General features: G+C 38.5%; 1 protein-coding gene across 1 annotated transcript in view; it reads left to right on the top strand.

Annotated features, from left to right (window-relative positions):
- The first annotated feature begins 557 nt into the window (after positions 1–557).
- Positions 558–23,615, top strand: part of LOC134536680 (endochitinase) — a 63,494-nt gene continuing 40,436 nt past the window's right edge. Inside the window, exons 1-2 of the mRNA XM_063376519.1 lie at positions 558–688; positions 15,728–15,806. Coding sequence (XP_063232589.1) covers positions 15,737–15,806 — 70 coding nt within the window. The 5' untranslated portion in view covers positions 558–688; positions 15,728–15,736. The remainder of the gene's footprint in view (positions 689–15,727; positions 15,807–23,615) is intronic.

Genomic DNA, 23,615 nt, shown 5'->3' with positions numbered 1-23,615 from the left:
TTTTCTATTCCTCCCTGCACTGATAAATTAAACCTTCCGGACTGTAAACCTGGCTGGAAGAAGCATCTGCGTGGCAGTAAGTGGCTTGGCTGTACACGCGCTAGGGTGAGCGCTACCCGGTGCCACTCAACGCCAGTGTGAGTGGCTCTGTTTGTCCTCGTGTCACCGCGGCCTCTGTGTCGGGGAAGCCTTCATTTCACAGACGAGAAAGCCACACCCGAAGTTCCCCGAAGGTTGCTTAGCAAATAACTTTTTAATATGTAGCTCTCCAGGGCTAGGAATCCGTTTACATGATATCAAAGTGTCTTTAATGTAGCCATCCTAACCAGATCAACCGTCCACAATGTTTTAAAGTATTTATAATGTAGCTAACCTAACTATTTACAATGAACCAAAAAAAAAACCGAAGATGCACGATCGGGCGTTTGGCTGTCTCGTGTGTGAAAAGAGGGCTTCCCTCTGTGTCCCGGGGGGAAGGGTTGCGGCGCCGGCCGGCGGGAACCTGTCTCCCGCGCGGGTCAGTGTGCCGGCGCGGCGGGGGTATACCCCTGGCGACAGCAGCTGGGCCGCAGTAGCCGAGCGGCGGTCGACCCCAGCACACCTCGAGACACCGCGCGGAGCAGCCGCACCACACCGCACCACACCGCACCACACCGCACCACACCGCACCACACCGCACCACACCCAGGTACCTCGACAACACGAGGGCTCAATACTTTCAACTGTTCACGTTCACACTCGAAATAATATAATATAATAATTATTTATTTCCCTTTTTTTTTGTACACTTTGTTAACAATATTCACTCAATTAACCAGGAAATTTTCGCACTCACGAAAGCAAGCTTGTATGTAAGTGCATCTAGTCACTTCAAATTACATGCGGTATTTTGACGATTGTAAACATTTGTAAATGTATAATAGCTGATAAATAAATATATAAAATATACCCTAAGAGACTTTACATTAGTTATATAAAGATGAAAGTTAAAAAGAGCAATTTATTAAAATTCAATATTATGTATAAACAAAAAACGTATAAATTATAACATTGTTACATGAATAAATGAAAATATAATTAAATAAAAATTAGTATTTAAGTAAAGTACAGGTAAAAAGTTATGACAATATATAAAACTTACTTAAATACTAAAGCCATCTCTTCATCAGTTAAATTATGCAGCCAAAATTAACATATTTTTTTATTTGAAAATAATTTTTAGTTCTTAGTTTTGCAGGAAGAATATCTACAATTTTTGAAAGCAAAAATTCTAAAGATCTCTGAGATACTTACTGATTTATAATCAATGAGAAATTGTGTTTGTCTGTTTATCTCTCTCTCACGCAGCAACGGATCGACATTTTTTTTTTTTTTTGCGTAAAGATAGTTTATGTGCCGAAGAGTGACATAGATTACATATAATTATGAAATTAAATACGTTATTGAGGTCAAAAAGGTAAAAACTCGTTTTTTAAAATAGAAAGTCAATGACTGTAGGTCATAGACACACAAACATTGATTTTTTTTTCATTTCTCTATGTCCGCCACACGGTCATATAGTAAGGTCTGGGTACTTACTATCCTTCTCCTTGACGAAACACATCCGCTTAGTGAAGCTCGCGGCTGCTAGCGGACTAAAGGCACTTATATCAGTTTAGTTTAGAATTTGGTCAACAGATGGCGTTGCCTTGAATATGTAAAGCGTTATCGTTTGGTGCATCCATCACTTCTTACCTAGGGGTTACCTGGCTTTCCATAAAATGAAGCTAATTTTGGCGTCCCGGTTTTGCTATTATGCAGCCTTAATGCACCGAGATAGTGCAATCAATGGTAGTTTAAAATCAAAGTTTCCCTCTTTTTTCGATTGTGTGTCCTATAGACTTGAAACACGGCAGTCTTAAGTCCGAGCAACACCGAGTACTTCAGCTAGTAAGAATACAAACTGTAAAATTAACATGTTTTTAAACATAAAGACGATTCTTGGTAAAATTTATTTTGTGTTTTATCACTAAGTGAACAAAGCACACTCTCCACATCTTTAAACTAAGAATACAATATAGTTTATTTTCATTTTGGGGGGGAGGGGTATTCGGTCATTAATTTTCTTCGACGCTAAGGAAAATATAGGAACAGTTTATATAAGAAACACAAAGCAAGAAATTTTTTAAGAACGCAGGTATGTCCTAATCTAAGGAACCACACCAGCATATAATCTGGTGCTTCGCAGACATCATGGGAAAGAGAAAACATGTTGGCTACACAAGGATTTGAACTTTGACCCAACTAATGGCTAAGCTAACGATTTACCATAATGTAACCTCGTTGATAACTCCTTATGAAATCTACAATCACTACTCTGATAACATAAAAGAATGTCATTGTGAATAATCAGATGTGTAAACCCTTGTTATATCAACGTTTACTATTTTTTTTAATTGCATTGATGACGGTTTAAGAATAAATGACACAGTAAAATAGAACATTATTTTTCATACTAAGTATTTATTTTTTAACTGAATAGAAAATACTTTTAATTTTAACAATTATATGGCTGGTATATTATTAAAAAAATTAAATCAATGGTGGCACCAAATTAACTAAAAAAAAAAATTATTTTTTTTAAATCAATGATGTAATTTTTTATTCCATGGTTTACTTGCAATAAAATAATTATTTTATTTAGAGCAAAATAGTATATCCTCTAGTGAAACTATCGTTATAGCATAGTTATGATTTTTAATGTATTTTATTATTTACAATGTTTCTTGATAAATAAATTGAACTAAAATATTTTTTTTGGAACTGAATCTCATGATTTTGTATAAAGTAATTTATTTCAATAGAATTGTAATTTAATATCATCAAACAAATTATAAATAAGGTAAGTATAAAAAACTATTCTCGACTCCCTTAACCTGTAGCCCATAGCCATTTTTTTGGCATTAAATCATGCGACTTAACTTTTTTATTTTACTGTAGTGGGTGTACGATTATGTGGTTTAGTTTTTGATCCAAGTTACGCATTTCGACACTGTGACAAACACCGAAATTTCTACCCTTTCTAAAAGTCAAGTGTTTTAATCAGATCAATAAAGACTATGATTCTTTACAAAGCCTATATGTTTAATCCTGAATGTATTAAAAGAGATAATTTTACTGCTTATATAAATGTATTTATAGAATTCATGAGAAAGGAAGAAAATTTTAAAATAGAAAAAAATATTTCGACATAATATCAATTGTTTACGAAGCAATGAGTAAGCACGTAAGAGAAACCAAAATGAGAACATACATATTGTTGATAATAGTGGGGTAAACGGGTTCGTAAGGATAGCCCAATTAATTTTATACAGTTTTATTAACTACTTATATTTACATTACTAAATAAATCCCCAAACTTCATGTCTGTTCACAAATCACTAGCACTTAAAAATGTCTGTCCACAAATCACTATGTATCTTTCTTGTCCACAGTTCCCACTCCTCACTGGAGCTAGGCTGAACAGTGAGTGGTTCTTCTCTTACCCCGCACCAGTCCACTCACACAGTCTCGCGCCACTCAGTGCCGCTCGCAAAGTGCTGTCTCTCGTCCTCCTCGCCGAACTCGCACTTCACTCCACACGCCTGTTCTAAACACTCAGAACCCCCTCAGTGGCCGGCATCACCGCTTTTATACCCTTGACAGTCTTTCTGGAACCGACTGGAGTGGTTGTGACGTGTCGCGTCATCCCGGGCTGACCCGACGCTCGAAGCATCCAGATTAACGGCGATTATTGAAGCCACTCCACGCGGGATTTCCAGGCCGCCGAGGAATAGATAACACCGCGGGGGCAGGGGGGCAGGGGGCGAGACACCTGGAGCACGTCACGCCCTTCCCTTCCATGTTCGTAACACTACTAATAAATGCATCACACGCTGCGTCTATACTTGGCACGTCATGCAAATGGCGAGAAGAGTAGTTCGGACTGTTCCTCCTCTTCGACAGCTTGTAAGCTCAAGACTCGGTGTTCCAATGTTCCAGCATATATCCTTGGGTATAGTTGAAACATTCTCCCGGTTCGCTCAATAAACATACAGTTGTTTCGATGGTGTTATCTAATGAGGAGTACGTCGTTAGAGAATGAGAGGGGAGTGTTTGTTGTAAGGAGTTACCCCGCGCCTGTCTGCTTATGTTTCTGGGCCGCTACGATGCAGAAAACAGTAGCATGAGCAGCTAAGTGTGGCTAGTATTTCTCTTTTACTTAATTCTTAAAATATTTATGCACGTGTCCTTCTGTCTATAAAAACCTATCAGAAAAAAAATCTACGATAACTTAGAGAAGCAAAGCTGTTGTAAACCAAACCAACTTAAAAAAATTAAACATTGTAGTGAAGAGTTTTTATTATAAAAATAAACATAACTAATGCTTTTGAAATCATATTCAAGAGAAACCACCCTACTTTACCCTGAGAGTGCATCATGCACGTAGGTATAAGTTTTCATGTCAGTAAACCTTTGTAAAGTCAAGACTATACAAGACAGTAAAACCTTTCATATTTTTATCTCAAATTTGAAGATAATATTTTTACACCGTGCATTTATATTAGTGTTTAAAATAAAACTTTCCAAGAAAGCAAGACGAATATAGTACTCTATTTCAGACAGACAGCAAGCAATGACCATTCTCTTGTAAATATCGGAGTCACGTTCACTTTGTAAACCAATATGAAGGGGGCGACTGGAAATACATAATTTTTAATAATTTATGAATTTACATAAAAATGTTTTAATAAGGCGTTTGTCTTGAGTTATAAGCACGAGTATATTTACTTAATAGTTTGGCTATGAATGAAAAATGCAGCACTTGCAAAAATTAAAACCGCTATTATTAAATGTATTACGTTTGTTACCTTGAGAAGAAAACATTAATAAACTCTTCATCTTAATTTTGTAATCGTGAAGAATATAAGATTCAAGCTAAATGGAAAAGGCTAGGCGTCCGATCGGAGGTTGGCATGGATGCTGAACTAGATCTCGCACCGGTAAGAGCTGCCTCGTAGCCAAGTCTTCGTCGGTATCTTGAGCTGATGACATGTTGTGAGAATCGAACAAGTCCACTCCAAAGCAGGAAGTCCAACTGATGATTTTTTTTTGAGAATCGAACTAATTCCTGTTGTCGGCTAAGCGATGCGAACTAAGTCTGGTTTTCAGTTGTATGAACTGAGCTTAGTCGGCTGAATGCACAAAGTCAAAATATTAAATCTAGTAGTATTTTCCGAACTACGCCACGACTTGGTGTTGTTAATAAATACCGAGTGATGCCTTAATATTAGTATCTAACGTGGGTGTGACAAGTTTGTATAATCACTACCAAATAACATGCAGTTAAGTGATAGTGAATATGCACATTTTGTTATATTATTTGGCGTATGTCTTAACATTTATGGTTAGTTTTTTTTCTGAATCAGTAACTAACTGAAAAATTAATACGGCATATTATTGAGCGATTTGGACAGAAGGTGAAATGTGATGGCGGTCAAGTAACAAACTACTGCTTGTGAGGAAACAGCAGGTGTGTCCCAGTGGAAGATGTGCCCAGTGACCACTGAGACGCCGCGGTCAGGCCTGACCTTTGGCGCGGGGTGGCGCGGGTGCGGCCACTGGCTGTGATCCACACACGGCCAGCCACGGTCACTCCACACTGTCACTCCGTCCCAACACGTCGCTGTCCCCTGAATACAAACACTGGCACTCGCCTTGCTTCCAAACCCACCAATGCCAACACCAGCTTGGCCTCCAGCCCTCGTCCACTCACATACACAGGTACTTGCCTGCACGTGGCCTTAGTGTCTGGATAACCACCACCACACACGGCGATTCAGGCATGTATGTTGAGACCATAGTAAGAGCCATCACAGTATTTGCTCGGAGTTATTTAACAAAACTAAGAAAAACTGAAATTAGGAGCACTGGATCTTAAATCGAACCCAGGTCCCTCTAGAATGTAAGTTCACTGTGCATATCACAAACAGTGGCCGACATTCCCCATGCATAACAATGAGATTTTAAAGAGTTTATGAAACTGGCAAAGGATCCCACCATAGCTATGAATGTCATCTTACGAAAAGCATTCACGTGTGTAGTGAAAAAGTAGCTCCCTCCCTCCTGTACCTTTAGTAATTTAAATCCTCTTCATCAAACATAGGGAAGCAAATACGGAATTAAACAGGCAGAAGTCGCTTTGAAACAATCTCCGATTGGCCAATCACCAACATTAAGTGACCAAAATTCTAAAGATGATAAGCTACTGGCCAACACATTAATTAATAGCAGAAAATCCGTAGCTGATTAGAAATCACTGGAGCTAAGAGACGTATTTTTTATCGACTTTACAGCTTAGGTGTTCTACAAAACAATGTACATGAAAGTTTATAACCTTTTTTTTATTTAAACTGTTATTGATGAACTGCTATTTAAAAAATTATCAGTACGTGGTCAATATAAATTTTCAAGGCAATGTTATAGTGCAATATGTTTTATAAATATCTGGTTCAATGTGAGTATCTGAAGAATTTTCTTGTAGGCTACATTGTTTTATCTTTGTCAATAATTTGGTTCACTGAACACGTTCAAAGTTAATATTGGGTAGCTTGAACCCCTCGCTTCCTGTTTCGTCACAGTGTGTTGCAATGCACAACGCCGCTTGTAGAGGGGCTTGTATCTACGGAAAGATTATGTGAAACCGTTAGACTTATTAGTATTTTGCCAAACGCAATTTTCTCTTGAAGGTAACAAAGGAGAACGTTGCAAAAAGTGCTTGGAACTATGTGAAAATGTGATGTAGATATGTAGAAAACTATAAGTTTCAATAAAACCTTTTTTCCGTGAGTTTTTTTAATGACCAAACGGTACTTTCTTTCCGTATACACCTCGTATTTCGGTGGCCAGGTATGTTGCGCCTGGAATGTAGGCTGTACGTGATGCGTGCAATACTAATGCATGGCATATCTGCCAGGTCTCTAGACTTGAATCCTTTAGATTAAAGTTGTTCTTGAAGTTTCACTGATAGTTAAGGGCTGGGCTATGTGTGTGTGGAGTATACTAGTGTAGTCATTACTTGGGTTAAGGTTTCGCTCGACTTACAACGAATCACCAATACAACATTTTCAAAGAAAGTTATAAACAGTGCTCTTAAAATTTATGGTTAAGCTGCCTCAACTAAATTTTTAACGCTACTAAAAAGCAAAATAAAAAATTTAGGACAATATATAAGGGTTGTTGAAAACAAATGTTTGTTGAAAATTGGCAATACTTTTACATGATTGCTCTCTTGGCACAAATATTAGGAAGGTACATATTGTCAAAACTAGCATATATATATACATGTAAAAATAATTTTTAGAGTTAAAATTGTTAGTTTTAATTTTAGTTCACTGTCAAATGATTTCGCAATTTTCAGCATTTGACCATAAAACAATAATTTCAGAAGTTCGTTGACAATTTATTTCTGAAAAACGTTTCATAACTTTTTAGGCTAAAAAACTTTTAATTATTGTAACACGTATTTCTCAGAATAAACCAAACTCCTTTTTGTGTTATTAATAATTATTGTCCGTTTAACCTAGTTTGACGTATGGGAACAAGTCACTGGACCTATAGTAATGCAATATAGATTTGTTGCGGGGACATATAGAATGTAAATAGTAAGCCGGGGTCCCGAAATTGTTCATTTTAGCTCAAATAATTTAAAGGTTAAGTTTATTTTTCTCGAGCTAAGAAACCACTTTGTGATCACTATTGTACCGCGAAATACCTAGCTAACAGGAACAAATACTTTTTTATGGCAGCATCTATGGAAATTATGAGGCTTTCCCGTAAAACTGTTTTCCTGTATTTTCTCAGTTTGTACACAAACGTGCCTTAGAATAAATTAATTTTATTTTTTTTATACGGACGAACTACCAATAAAGGAACTAATTTTGGGTGCCAGAAGAGTAGAGCATGTGAAATAAAGTAAGATTCTTGAACACAAATTATAATACTTATTTTATTAAATTAACCATCTCAGTAAGAAAAACCTCGAGTCATATGTAAACAAAAACAAATAGATATGAGATAGCTAGGATAGTCCAGTCTATGGTGTTTCTTGCGTAAAGTCTGAATGTTAAACAAAAACAAATAAATATATTAAAACAATAAAATGTATTAGTTCCTGCCGAAATATCCGGGAAGCGGAATAACCTCGAACGTAAAATAATAAACAAACAGTTTCAGTTAATCTGATAATACCGTAGTATTACAAGTTATTTCTTACCCCAGATATGCGGTTCCAGCAAAAGGTCAAGGCGCATGGGTATGCAGTGACTTGCCAGAGAGCAGAGGTCTGCAAGCGACCAGGGAACACGGTGGTGGGGACAGAACCAGCGATGTTAGTCGCATGAGAACACCACCTCAGTCCTCGAGGCCTCGGAGGAACCTGTCAGCACTACATGTTCATCGCCACCATAAGCGGTCAAAATATAAACTTCTAATATTTTTATTTATTTACTTTATTCTCTCTCAGTTCAAAGATCATAATTCTCTTCGTGGGTTGCAAATATTTTTTTGCGAATAATTTTTATTACGAGTCCTAAGTCAAGTAAGTAGCAAAAACAACAAAATTTAAAAAAAAATAGGATAGACACATTAATCTGTCTCGATACCAGTAAAGCAGTTGCAATACATTTTGTTTCACATCAAAACGAGCATTCCACGCTAGTATCCCGAACAAGTTTCGGATCTTGCTTTTAATGTGCACATCGTACAGCGTGTGAAAAAATTGTGCGAAATCACAGAACGTTTTTTCCCTGAATGGGCCAACAAACGTTTATAGAGATAGAAGTAATCTCTTCATTTAAGACTGATAAAAGTGTATCAAAACATCTCAGTAAAAACAATAAAATACCGTTTGGAAAAAGACGAAAAAAAGACTAATTATGTTGTATTTATGATCATTTTTATAAAAAAAAGGGGGGGATATTTGACCAGCTAAATTGTTAAAGTCCATGGTCACCAACCACGTCCCACGAGTGTGCGGAAACACTGCGCAGTAGAGTAGTCGATTGCATTGCGCGCAGACGTGGAGAAGCAAGTGATTCACGATCCATTGTCGCCATTGTGGGCTCGGGCACGTGTGTTGGGTGCCGGGGTGAGAGGGTGACGCACGCACTTTCACCTTCACGCGCGTGACCTGCGTGCCGTGCACAGACGCACGCCTCCAGTCTGTGAGTGCACAGAGTCGCAGACACCAGCGCCCTGCTGCCAGCTGACTGGTAGCTGTCCGCGCTCGTCTGCTGTCACGCTTCAGCGGACCTCGAGAAAGTGACAGCTGGCAATTTCACATTGTTTTTGTTATGAATCTTGCTGGAAAGCTTTTTAAATTCATTTCAACAAGATACAATCTCGACGTTTCACCGCTTAATATTTTTTTATGAGAAATATGGTCAAAATTAAACTAGATTTTCAAACAGATCATAAAATAACAGTTTTAATTGCACAGTTAAAATTTATTTTAAGTATTTGTTTATTTTAAGATGACATTGCGATCATTTATTTCTCTACGTCATTGCCTGTAAAACTGCGGTAAATTGCAAAGGTACGCCTGTGTTTGTAAACAAAAAGAAAAAAACTAATTTAAATTAAGTATGCTTATGTGTAAAGGGCTGTTGTACTGCTCATTAGTCTCGTGAAGTGTTGTAGTCTTGAATATATTCCATCGTAAAACTTAAAAAGCTTCATATTTATGACGCTTAATAAAGTTTCCGTTGTAAAACATTGCCAGGGAAGTCTGTCAGTTATTTAAATAAAAAAACATTCAATTATTTTAATAAAAATTATAATTGTATATGCGTTTTTATTTATCATTTATTTTGAATAGATTGGTTATCATTACAAAGATATTGTCAATTTTTTTCGAACGGAATATTTTTGGTGATAGCCGTTATTTTCTGTGAAGAAATGTAAAACAAATTTCATCTTTAAAAAATGTTCTCGTTTTGCCTGTTTCTTTCTAACTTAATTATCACAAGCAATTATTTTTTTCATTTATTTTTATTAACAACTAAAAAGTAACTCCAAGCCAAAATTTTAACTATGTGATAAAGACGAGTGAATGACGAAAAATGTAAGTATTCCACTGTCGTCAGTTGATGGTTAGCATAGACAACGTCTCTTTTAGCGGCTCACAGGACAATATAAGAAACTTGCTGCTGCAGTTGCAATGCTTCACTGCAGAGTTGTATTTTTTTTTCTCCTTTTGTAAATTTTACTGCTTAACCACTTGCCTTTTCAAGAGAATGCCTATTTCTTCTGATGCTAAATTATTTTAGTCTTTTTAACTCTAAAGATTTAACTTAAACATAAATTTTATTTTGTGCAAAGCTGTTTTATATTTATGTTCACTATTATTTACTAAATGATCAAAATATATTTTATTGATAAATAAGTGGATATTAATAACGTTTCTGTTACACAAACTATTGCTTTTATAGTCTGCCATCTCTTAAGGTCGCGCCTCCCATTTCAGGTCATGATTTTATATTTATATTAATCACTGATCAACTTTTAGACTTTTTCAATTTTTTAACTTTCACGAAATGAAAAATTTATACAGCACATACGTTTTGCATAATTAGCTGCCAAAGTTACATTTTTAACGTTTTTGGGTTGTACAAATAAGGAGAATTTAATTTATTGCAGAACTGAAACTTTTTAGGTTTAACTGCAATGCCACCGGATACTTCATGATATGGTTTTCATTTCTATCACAAAAACTCATTTCATGTTTCTTGGCTGTCAAAATCGAAAAAAATTTGAGAATTGTTAAATGCTAGGTAAAATTAATTAATATTTTCTGAAAGAAATTCAAACCATTTCTTGAAGTAGCCAGTGGCATTGCAGTTAAACCTAAAAAGCTTCATTTTTTCAATAAATTAAATTCTCCTTTTTTGTACCTACAACCCAAAAACGTTAAAAATGTAACTTTGGAGGCTAATTATGCAAAAAGTATGCGCTGCATATATTTTACATTTCGTGAAAGTTAAACAATTGAAAAAGTCTACAAGTTTATCTGTAATAACTGTAAATATAAAACCTGGACCTAAAATGGGAGGCACCCCCTAAAAAAGGACAATGAAATGACAGTTATCCTTTTTAAAAAAATGTTAGGGATCTTAAGGCCGCTCAGGTATATCATTGCACTAAAGCCTAAGTCGCTAACTCATTGGCCGGGTTGATCAGAATGAAACACACAAAATTTCGTGGCTTCATTTGGAGTCAGGTTGAACGCTAAGTTACGAGAACAGTCTAGAAACTTAATGTTACGACCTATGTGGAGTGAAATGCGTTCGAAATGGATAGCCCAATTAAGTTTTTTTACAGTTTAATTAATTACTAATATTTACATTAATAATAAATTATTGTTCTTAAAAATGCCTGATAACCAATCACGGGCACTCGGAGCTCACGGAACTCCGGAACTCTCGCGGCACTCTCACGGAGCCCAGCGTCGCTGCTCAAGTACCTGGTGCGCCCTTATCGAACCGAAGAGAGCAGCTGTGACGAGTTGCGTCGTCCCGGGCCAACCCGACGCGACGCCCCGAAAAGTCGAGAAAGCCGGCTCCCATTCACGCCACTCCGCGCGGCGGCCCACGGAATTCCCAAGGCCGCTCAGCGATATATAACAGCGCGGTGAGCGGATGGGAGGTGGGGGTAGCGACGACCCTTGTAATCCCGCCAGGCGCGCGTCAGTGGACGGCACGTGGCACGGCGCGTGACGTCAGTGGCCGTGCAGGGCCGCCAGCCAGCTCCGAACCTGGCATCACAGTCTGGTCTCTCACGTCGTCACATTAATATTATTCATTGGCTAAGTTCTTTCTTTCAGACTGCTTGGAATTGATATGAATCACACCACCCCAATCGGTAATTAAGGCTCATCGTCTCACAAAGAAAATCCATGATATTTCCAGCAGAATTTACAAAGCAACAAAAAAAATTATAATTTACTACAAAGCATTTTAATGTGCTTAAAAAATTTCCTAGGATTCTAAGAATGATTAACTCTTTCTTCGGTTAAGTGTTTGCCTTTGGCTGGTAATCTTGTAAAGTGTACTTAACAAACTGAGATATTTCTAAAATAATTTATAAATGTTCTATTTTCTCTAAACTCGATTAAATTCTCGTTAATTTTATAGAGGTAATGCAAATAAAATAATTAAGTTATAAGAAAACATAGTATTATTGCATATTTACTGTTGGCTTTACTGAGCAGCATAACTCCAGTATCTTTTTTTTTTTCCTTTGTACTTACTGATATCAATTGTTCTTTAACCACCGTGCGATTAATTCAAATGAATGTGTTCTTGGTCCATCTGAAACACTGTTCTCGCAACTCGGTGAGCGAGTGCTCCAGCTAGTTCTCGCGACAAGTACACTTCATCGCTCTCCGCAGACCTCGATATGAGGTCGCCCTCTCGTTGCAGACTCTTGTCTCGAGGTCTGACCCGCTCATGTGCACACACGCCTGAACTGCTCTGAGACTTACTTGCCAATCACTATCTGGTCAATTTATTTATGAATGTGTGAGTTCACTGCTCGTAAGTAAAATTGACAACGCTTACACTATATCTCATTCACTCACATATAGGAACCCTGCTTGAATGGAGTTACAGTAGTCATTCCTTCCGTCGCAAAGTATACAACTTTGTAAGGTTCCCAATGATATTTATGAATGGATTTGAAATAATAAATTGTTACATTGTTACTAAAAAACACATTAAAACCTTTGCAATGAGGTTATGATGATATTATAATGTTCATATTACCAAAATAATTCTGTGGTCACGAAACTGAAAGTTAAAACTTTTCATTCCATGAAGTCCTAGATCTACTTTCCCTGATGAGTTGACAATAGACTACATGAAATTAAATTACTAGAACATTTTATTACAAAATTATTCTTCTCGGGTAAGCACAAGTGGACTGTTGTGTTCGGCAGTCTTGGCTGAATGAAAGTAAGTTTGTTGATTTCAGCAGTATGTCCTAACAAAGAGCCTAATGCGTCAAGTACAGACGCATTGCTGTGCATGGAACAAGGACGGAGATACGTATGCAAGTGCGACTCTTATAGTAGAAAAAGAAACCATGTTTTGCGTGGCATGAGACGTTATCGGTTAAGTGGGCCCATCTACATGCAAAATAAAACTTCGATCCATAATTTTTTTGTTTATGTTAATTTAACTACTAGATGAATAATTGACAAGTAAAAAATATTGAAGCTATACAAAAAACACACACTGATGTTTTTCAATAAACAAGATATTCTATATAAATAAGTAGAGGATGCAACCTTTCTGGAATGGTACACCAAAAAATAAATCGTAAACAAAATTTATGTAAATAAACTTTTACTGGTTTGTTTGCCTGATAATAGATTATGCATTACTTCTCACACTCAAGTAGTTATGTTAGTAATATACAGAATGACCACAAAAGAATGTTCAGTTATAAATGTTAATAGCACCAAACCTAAGTGTTGTTGAGTGATGGTTGAAGGTCACAATTAAAGAGTAACTCAAACAGTTTTAGATAAGCGCATGTGCGAGTACTGCTTTGTTGTTTTCTCGCTTGCATCGTCACCTAAGCAAAATGGCGACTCCTGAGCATAATTTCCCCATTTAGTGGAGGGTGGACCTGTAAAATTTATTTGGCAACAGGATGGAGCTCCTCCCCATTGGAATCTCTTTGAACGAGAGTGGTTGAACGTCGAAGTCCCTGACCGTTGGATTGGTCGAAATGGCCGAGACGACAGAGCTCTTTGTCACTGGCCTTAACGTTCACCTGACATAACGCCATGAGACTTTTTCCTTTGGGGGTTTGTACAAGATTTTGTCTACGTTCCGCAGCTACCTATTTCTTCCATTACTCCGGACTTGTTTACCAAAGTTTGGGAAGAACTGGACTTTACGTTGGATGTGTGCCGTATAACTAAATCTGCAATTACTGAACATTTTTAAGAAAAACTAGGTTGGTTTACCTTCAATTTTATGTATGATTTGTTGTAAATAGTCTAATTTAAACTGTCAAATATACCATTGAATTTGTAACATTAATTTATGTAGATCTGTATTATGATAGCTACTACATAGTGAGTGAGCCCAAAACTACTTCAAGAACTAGACAGTCAGAGTTTCTCTCCCGTGGTGCTGCGGAGAACTGGGGAGTCGACAGGTGGCAGAACGGGTGGCCGGTTGTTTCAGAGCGGTGGCTGGTTGTCGCGGAGTGGTGGCTGGTTGTTGCAGAGCGGTGGCTGGTTGTTGCAGAGCAAGTGGCTGGTTGTTGCAGAGCAAGTAGCTGGTTGTTGCAGAGTAAGTGTGGTTGTTTCAGATCGGTGGCTGGTTGTTGAAGAGCAAGTAGCTGGTTGTTGAAGAGCAAGTAGCTGGTTGTTGCAGAGCGGGTGGCTGGTTGTTGCAGAGCGGTGGCTGGTTGTTGCAGAGCAAGTAGCTGGTTGTTGCAGAGTAAGTGTGGTTGTTTCAGATCGGTGGCTCGTTGTTGAAGAGCAAGTAGCTGGTTGTTGAAGAGCAAGTAGCTGGTTGTTGCAGAGCGGGTGGCTGGTTGTTGCAGAGCGGTGGCTGGTTGTTGCAGAGCAAGTAGCTGGTTGTTGCAGAGTAAGTGTGGTTGTTTCAGATCGGTGGCTGGTTGTTGAAGAGCAAGTAGCTGGTTGTCACAGAGCAAGTGGCTGGTTGTTTCAGAGCCTGAGGCTGATTGTCACAGAGCAAGTGGCTGGTTGTTTAAGAGCCTGAGGCTGGTTGTCACAGAGCAAGTGGCTGGTTGTTTCAGAGCCTGAGGCTGGTTGTCACAGAGCAAGTGGCTGGTTGTTTCAGAGCCTGAGGCTGATTGTCACAGAGCAAGTGGCTGGTTGTTTCAGAGCCTGAGGCTGGTTGTCACAGAGCAAGTGGCCGGTTGTTTCAGAGCCTGAGGCTGGTTGTCACAGAGCAAGTGGCTGGTTGTTTCAGAGCCTGAGGCTGGTTGTCACAGAGCAAGTGGCTGGTTGTTTCAGAGCCTGAGGCTGGTTGTCACAGAGCAAGTGGCTGGTTGTTTCAGAGCCTGAGGCTGATTGTCACAGAGCAAGTGGCTGGTTGTTTCAGAGCCTGAGGCTGGTTGTCACAGAGCAAGTGGCTGGTTGTTGCAGAGCGGTGGCTGGTTGTTGCAGAGCGGTGGCTAGTTGTCGCGGAGCGGTGGCTGGTTGTTGCAGAGCGGGTGGCTGGTTGTCACAGAGCAAGTGGCTGGTTGTCACAGAGCAAGTGGCTGGTTGTTTCAGAGCCTGAGGCTGGTTGTCACAGAGCAAGTGGCCGGTTGTTTCAGAGCCTGAGGCTGGTTGTCACAGAGCAAGTGGCTGGTTGTTTCAGAGCCTGAGGCTGGTTGTCACAGAGCAAGTGGCTGGTTGTTTCAGAGCCTGAGGCTGGTTGTCACAGAGCAAGTGGCTGGTTGTTTAAGAGCCTGAGGCTGATTGTCACAGAGCAAGTGGCTGGTTGTTTCAGAGCCTGAGGCTGGTTGTCACAGAGCAAGTGGCTGGTTGTTGCAGAGCGGTGGCTGGTTGTTGCAGAGCGGTGGCTAGTTGTCGCGGAGCGGTGGCTGGTTGTTGCAGAGCGGGTGGCTGGTTGTCACAGAGCAAGTGGCTGGTTGTCACAGAGCAAGTGGCTGGTTGTTGCAGAGCGGGAGGATGACGTCTGCACGCCTGGTGCTGACCGCGACGCTGGCCTGCCTGTTCGCCGCGCCAGTTGCCGCCAAAGGTGAGACTTGAGGAACTGAACCGCGGCCGAGGGGAACAAGGACTCGCTCTGGTTTCCGCGGCTCTTCGCCGAGTGTCCCCTCCACTGAGCCGAGACGGCCGGTCTCCTCCGCGACGGAACACTCTCTCCGCCAGCAAGGGCTTTCCGGGGTGTCAGTGTCCGCCATTTCGTAATACTACTCAGCGTTCAAGTTCTATCTTTACGGTTTTTTTTAATAAAATGTTTCTTCCAGTCAGAAACGTGAGCCAGAGTAAGGAAAAACATAAATCTTCTGAGTAGTTTAAAAAACTATGTTTGGGCTGTGTATTTATAATGGAACTTCTATTTTGGTAGTGGTGGCTTGCCAATCGTAAGGATTCGGAGTAGTATATGAATGGGGCTCCTGGCACAGGCTTCCAGGCTGTGGTGCTGTGTGTCCTTTCCGCCATCTTGGATTTTGACGTCACGGCGGCCATCTTGGTTGACCTTGACCTTGACCTTTGACCTTGACCTTGAATTTGATCCTCAAAAATCGCCAAAAATGACCAAAATTGGGCAAAAATTGCCCAAAATTCCTCAAAAATCGCCAAAATTTCAATTTTTTTGAAAAAAATTTCCGCCAAAAAATCTCAAATAATTCCACAGTTCAAAAATTAGGATTTCGAAAATCCTCAAAAGTCGCTTTGCCCTAGAAAAAACGAAAACTCCTAAAAGCGGCTTAAAACTCCTAAGAGCTAGCCGCTTATAAGCCGCCGACCTTGAAAATAAGGATGTCATGGCAGCCATATTGGATGATGATGTCACCGTTGCAAATTTTGTTACGCCCGCCATCTTTAAATTTTTTATTTATTATCCGATTTTAATGAAATTTTTTTTAAAATTTATAAAAAAATTTAAATAATATAAATTTAATAAAATATTTATAAAAAACATACTTTTTAGACACGGAGTTCGGAGTCCTCGGTTCGAACCCGAAGAGTGCAAAAAAAAATTAAAAATGGCTACCGATCCTTCCCTCTCAGTGGACGCAGGCAGACTTACCCCCACCACTTATGTCAAAGTATACATATCTTCACCTAGTATGACGTCATGTCCGCCATCTTGAAATTTGGACGCCATCTTGAAAATCTTTATTTATTATCCGATTTTAATGAAAAAAACTCCAAAATTCATCAAAAAATTATCGTATTTGAATTCTGTTTGATTATATCGATGTACGTCCTTGGTTCGATTCCCGGCGAGAGTAAACGGTTGATCCTTCCTCCATGAAAGCTACCTAGACTGATCTACCACCTCCAGTACCAAGGTATATATCATCAACTGGTATGATATCATGTCCGCCATCTTGTATTCATCCGCTGGAGACCGTCATCTTGTTTTCATCTGCTAGAGTGTGCCGATACCATGTAGTATAATTTTATGTTCACCATACCTTTGTCCTCAACTGTTGACATTGAACTTTGACCTTGACCTTGAAATTTGACCTTGAACTTTGACCTTGACCTTGAACTTTGACCTTGACCTTGAAATTTGACCTTGACCTTGAAATTTGACCGTGACATTGAAATTTGACTTTGTCCTTGAAATTTGACTTTGTCCTTGTCGACCATCATGGATCCGACATTTTATGTTCAGTACATGCTACCAGGAGCTACCACCTGCCAGAGTACTCCATCTTGTGTGTGTACTTGTATTATGGAGTACATTTCCATCTGGTTAATTTTATTCTAACCCGCTACAGTGCAGTAATCATTTATTACCGAGGTGCCCCCGCCATCTTGAAATTCGACCGCCATCTTGAAATCATGTAATAATGTAGCTAGAAAAGCGGGAAAAAATCCAAAATTCATTAAATAAATCACTCATTAACTTACATATTGATTCGATCCGCTCCCGTCCTTGGTTCGATACCCGATCGATGCAATAATGTTTAATTTTATGAAAAAATAATAATTTCAATATACCATGTTCATCATTCTTAAAGAGACTTTAAAACCTCTACTAACATCATCCTATCAGACATCAAGACCACCATATTGGAAATTCATAATTGTAATGTTAGAGATTCGTGAAAAAGTTCAAAATTCATTAAATAAATTTGTAATCTATATACTGATTGATTAAATCGACTAAGGTCCTTGGTTCGATACCTGGCCGATACAAATCAACTTTAATTTTAAAAAAGTACCAGAAAAGTGTAAGGTTCGAGAAATAAAACACCTCAAAGTCTTTTACAAACATAATATTTACTACACAATTTCTATCCTACTACAGAATCACTTGCGAAAGCCAGCAATCTTATAAACATTTAGCCCTGCATAGACGTGCATCGACTACTTATTAGCTCCAAATGGCTCCAAATGCTTCAAAAGGCTCCAAATGCTCCAACAGCTCCAAAAAAAGGCTCCAAATGCTCCAATAACCACCAAATGCTTAACACAGCTCCAAATGGCTCCAAATGCTCCAAACGGCCTCCAAATGCTTGACAGCCTCCAAATGCTTGACTGCTCCAAACGGCTCCAAATGCTCCAAATGTCTCCAAATTGCTTCATATGCTCCAAACGGCTCCAAATGCTCCAAATTGCTCCAAATGTTCCAAACGGCTCCAAATGCTCCAAATGCTCCAAACAGCTCCAAATGCTCCAAACGGCTCCAAAAGCTCCAAATGTCTCCAAATGCTTGACAGCCTCCAAATGCTTGACTGCTCCAAAAGGCTCCAAATGCTCCAAACGGTTCCAAATTGCTCCAAATGCTCCAAACGGCTCCAAATGCTCCAAATCGCTCCAAATGCTCCAAACGGCTCCAAATGCTCCAAACGGCTCCAAATGCTCCAAATGCTCCAAATGTCTCCAAAAGGCTCCAAATGCTTCAAAAGGCTCCAATTGCTCCAAACGGCCTCCAAATGCTCCAAATGGTTCCAAATGCTCCAAATGACTCCAAATGCTCCAAATGGCTCCAACAGCTCCAAAAGGCTCCAAATGCTTCAAAAGGCTCCAATTGTTCCAAGAGCTCCATCTTCAATTGATTCCAACTGATTCCAATTACTTTTCTTATCGAACTTGGCATGGTTACTAACATGTCTTTATTAGTATACATTTTGACTGGCAGTGGTAACGTATTTTGCACCTTTAAGTTATAAGTTTTATTTAGAAATCAGATTTCGATAAATGGTAGATACCATTTGGAAAGAAAATATATTAATTTATCTTCAAGTTTATACACATTTAATTTAAGCCATTATTGTATGTAGCCAGCTTCCCTCAGTTCTTTGAGTATGAAGGATATTTCTTTAATGTTCGAATAGTTTCCTGCACAAAGCGATCCATGTAGTAGTCGTAGCCTGTCAACCAATATGTTAGGATCTTCCCATGAGGTATAATCAAACTCTTCTGCTGCGTTCATCATCCTTGCATGTTTATAATAAATATTATTATCTCTGGTGTCTATCGTTTTAACACCAACCTCAAGGTCACTTTCGTCATCGTGACAGTGATTATCACAAGCTTGATCAGGATAATTTATTTTATTACGACGTTTCCATCGTTTTGGTCTCAAACCACCATCACAGTCTTCGCTCTTGCATGCTTTTGGTGCTTCAGCACAGTACTCAATCATGTCAGCCTTAGATGTGTCAGCACAGTCTTCGTTCACGCCAGCTTCTGATGTGTCACCACAGTCTTCAATCATGTCAGCACCACAAACTTGATCAGGATAATTTATTTTATTACGTCGTTTCCATCGTTTTGGTCTTAGACCGCCATCACAGTCTTCGATCTTGTCTGCTTTAGGTGCTTCAGTACAGTACTCAATCATGTCAGCCTTAGATGTGTCAGCACAGTCTTCGTTCACGCCAGCTTCTGATGTGTCACCACAGTCTTCAATCATGTCAGCACCACAAACTTGATCAGGATAATTTATTTTATTACGTCGTTTCCATCGTTTTGGTCTCAGACCGCCATCACAGTCTTCGATCTTACCTGCTTTAGGTGCTTCAGTACAGTACTCAATCATGTCAGCCTCAGATGTGTCACCACAATCTTCAATCATGCACGCTTCAGATGATTCATCATAGTCTTCGACCTTGTAAGCTTCAGATGGTTCTCCATCTTTCTCATTTTCATGGAGACGACTAGATATTGGAGTAAATATATTTTCATTTCTAATGTGGTTACAACTTCCTTCGTTTGTTTTAGATTTTAAATTATTATCTTGATCTAGATCAGTAATTTTAGCATTAGCTTTTTCGCCTTCGTTCCTCTTCCGCGATGTTGTAGCCCAGTCTTCGTTATCTTTATTCATCTTAATTGTACAGGTCTTGTAATGTCTATCCAAGTAATATCTTCTACCAAAGGATTTCTGACACTGACTGCAATGAAATGGTTTTTGACAAGGACCCAAATTACACTCGCTTCTCTCATGTCGTTTAGCATTCTTTCTCAAGGTAAACACCTTGCTACAGTATCTACAGTGATGACGTTTCGATACAGCGTCAGATCCTAAATCGGAATTCATATTAGTTACCGAGACTAATGCCAGATGCAAACTAAGAGTTTTAAATTAGATATATTACTTAAATAGAATTTTTTAATTATTTCATCAGCGAGAATTAATTTATCTCATTCAAAGGTACTTTTTGCAAGTAGTTCTGCTTTTCAACAACAGATGTCGCCACATGTTACTTGCAGGTAAATAATATTTAGTTCTTTTATGCGGGATGCGGGATGCTCACTAACGATCGAAATAGAACGATGGCTTCGCTAGACTCCAAGGAGAAGGAAGTTCGTCCATCCTGTTAGTGCTTCTTAGATTTCTCAGAAATTATTTGACTGAGTAATGATAATTTTTTTTAATTTCCGCCTGATAAAAATATTACAAGTAATGATTGAGTAGCAGAAGTTCACTAATTATATGCAACCTTGAATAAAAAATGACATGCTTCATTAAGTAAAAAAATCCTTCATGCAGAGATAAATTCCTCATCAGTAACCAGAAGCACTCGGAGAAAACCATCAGAAATATAGTCAGGAATAATCAGAAGCACCCAGTGAAAACCATCAAAATATTGTCAAGAATAATCAGGAGCACACGGAGAAATCCATCAAAATATTGTCAAGAATAATCAGGAGCACACGGATAAATCCACCATAATACTGTCAAGAATAAACGGGAGCACACGGAGAAAACCACCATAATATTGACAAGAATAATCGGAAGCACACGGAGAAAACCGCCACAAGTTTTCTTTGATATCATAAAATTTCAGGAAAAAATAATAAAAAATAAATTAATAAAAAATTTAAAAAAATAAAATAAAAAATACATAAAATTCTGGCTTGTACTAGAACTATATCTTTGCTCAACAATGAGAAGTTCACAAGCTAGCAGAATCTGTTTATGTATTTTTTATTTTATTTTTTTAAATTTTTTATTAATTTATTTTTTATTATTTTTTCCTGAAATTTTATGATATCAAAGAAAACTTGTGGCGGTTTTCTCCGTGTGCTTCCGATTATTCTTGTCAATATTATGGTGGTTTTCTCCGTGTGCTCCCGTTTATTCTTGACAGTATTATGGTGGATTTCTCCGTGTGCTCCTGATTATTCTTGACAATATTTTGATGGATTTCTCCGTGTGCTCCTGATTATTCTTGACAATATTTTGATGGTTTTCACTGGGTGCTTCTGATTATTCCTGACTATACATCTGATGGTTTTCTCCGAGTGCTTCTGGTTACTGATGAGGAATTTATCTCTGCATGAAGGATTTTTTTACTTAATGAAGCATGTCATTTTTTATTCAAGGTTGCATATAATTAGTGAACTTCTGCTACTCAATCATTACTTGTAATATTTTTATCAGGCGGAAATTAAAAAAAATTATCATTACTCAGTCAAATAATTTCTGAGAAATCTAAGAAGCACTAACAGGATGGACGAACTTCCTTCTCCTTGGAGTCTAGCGAAGCCATCGTTCTATTTCGATCGTTAGTGAGCATCCCGCATCCCGCATAAAAGAACTAAATATTATTTACCTGCAAGTAACATGTGGCGACATCTGTTGTTGAAAAGCAGAACTACTTGCAAAAAGTACCTTTGAATGAGATAAATTAATTCTCGCTGATGAAATAATTAAAAAATTCTATTTAAGTAATATATCTAATTTAAAACTCTTAGTTTGCATCTGGCATTAGTCTCGGTAACTAATATGAATTCCGATTTAGGATCTGACGCTGTATCGAAACGTCATCACTGTAGATACTGTAGCAAGGTGTTTACCTTGAGAAAGAATGCTAAACGACATGAGAGAAGCGAGTGTAATTTGGGTCCTTGTCAAAAACCATTTCATTGCAGTCAGTGTCAGAAATCCTTTGGTAGAAGATATTACTTGGATAGACATTACAAGACCTGTACAATTAAGATGAATAAAGATAACGAAGACTGGGCTACAACATCGCGGAAGAGGAACGAAGGCGAAAAAGCTAATGCTAAAATTACTGATCTAGATCAAGATAATAATTTAAAATCTAAAACAAACGAAGGAAGTTGTAACCACATTAGAAATGAAAATATATTTACTCCAATATCTAGTCGTCTCCATGAAAATGAGAAAGATGGAGAACCATCTGAAGCTTACAAGGTCGAAGACTATGATGAATCATCTGAAGCGTGCATGATTGAAGATTGTGGTGACACATCTGAGGCTGACATGATTGAGTACTGTACTGAAGCACCTAACGCAGGTAAGATCGAAGACTGTGATGGCGGTCTGAGACCAAAACGATGGAAACGACGTAATAAAATAAATTTTCCTGATCAAGTTTGTGGTGCTGACATGATTGAAGACTGTGGTGACACATCAGAAGCTGGCGTGAACGAAGACTGTGCTGACACATCTAAGGCTGACATGATTGAGTACTGTACTGAAGCACCTAAAGCAGACAAGATCGAAGACTGTGATGGCGGTCTAAGACCAAAACGATGGAAACGACGTAATAAAATAAATTATCCTGATCAAGTTTGTGGTGCTGACATGATTGAAGACTGTGGTGACACATCAGAAGCTGGCGTGAACGAAGACTGTGCTGACACATCTAAGGCTGACATGATTGAGTACTGTGCTGAAGCACCAAAAGCATGCAAGAGCGAAGACTGTGATGGTGGTTTGAGACCAAAACGATGGAAACGTCGTAATAAAATAAATTATCCTGATCAAGCTTGTGATAATCACTGTCACGATGACGAAAGTGACCTTGAGGTTGGTGTTAAAACGATAGACACCAGAGATAATAATATTTATTATAAACATGCAAGGATGATGAACGCAGCAGAAGAGTTTGATTATACCTCATGGGAAGATCCTAACATATTGGTTGACAGGCTACGACTACTACATGGATCGCTTTGTGCAGGAAACTATTCGAACATTAAAGAAATATCCTTCATACTCAAAGAACTGAGGGAAGCTGGCTACATACAATAATGGCTTAAATTAAATGTGTATAAACTTGAAGATAAATTAATATATTTTCTTTCCAAATGGTATCTACCATTTATCGAAATCTGATTTCTAAATAAAACTTATAACTTAAAGGTGCAAAATACGTTACCACTGCCAGTCAAAATGTATACTAATAAAGACATGTTAGTAACCATGCCAAGTTCGATAAGAAAAGTAATTGGAATCAGTTGGAATCAATTGAAGATGGAGCTCTTGGAACAATTGGAGCCTTTTGAAGCATTTGGAGCCTTTTGGAGCTGTTGGAGCCATTTGGAGCATTTGGAGTCATTTGGAGCATTTGGAACCATTTGGAGCATTTGGAGGCCGTTTGGA

Source organism: Bacillus rossius, chromosome 11 (genome assembly GCF_032445375.1).
Source record: "Bacillus rossius redtenbacheri isolate Brsri chromosome 11, Brsri_v3, whole genome shotgun sequence".
Classification (NCBI taxonomy): Eukaryota; Metazoa; Arthropoda; class Insecta; order Phasmatodea; family Bacillidae; genus Bacillus; species Bacillus rossius.
This window is presented reverse-complemented; position numbering and strand designations above follow the sequence as displayed.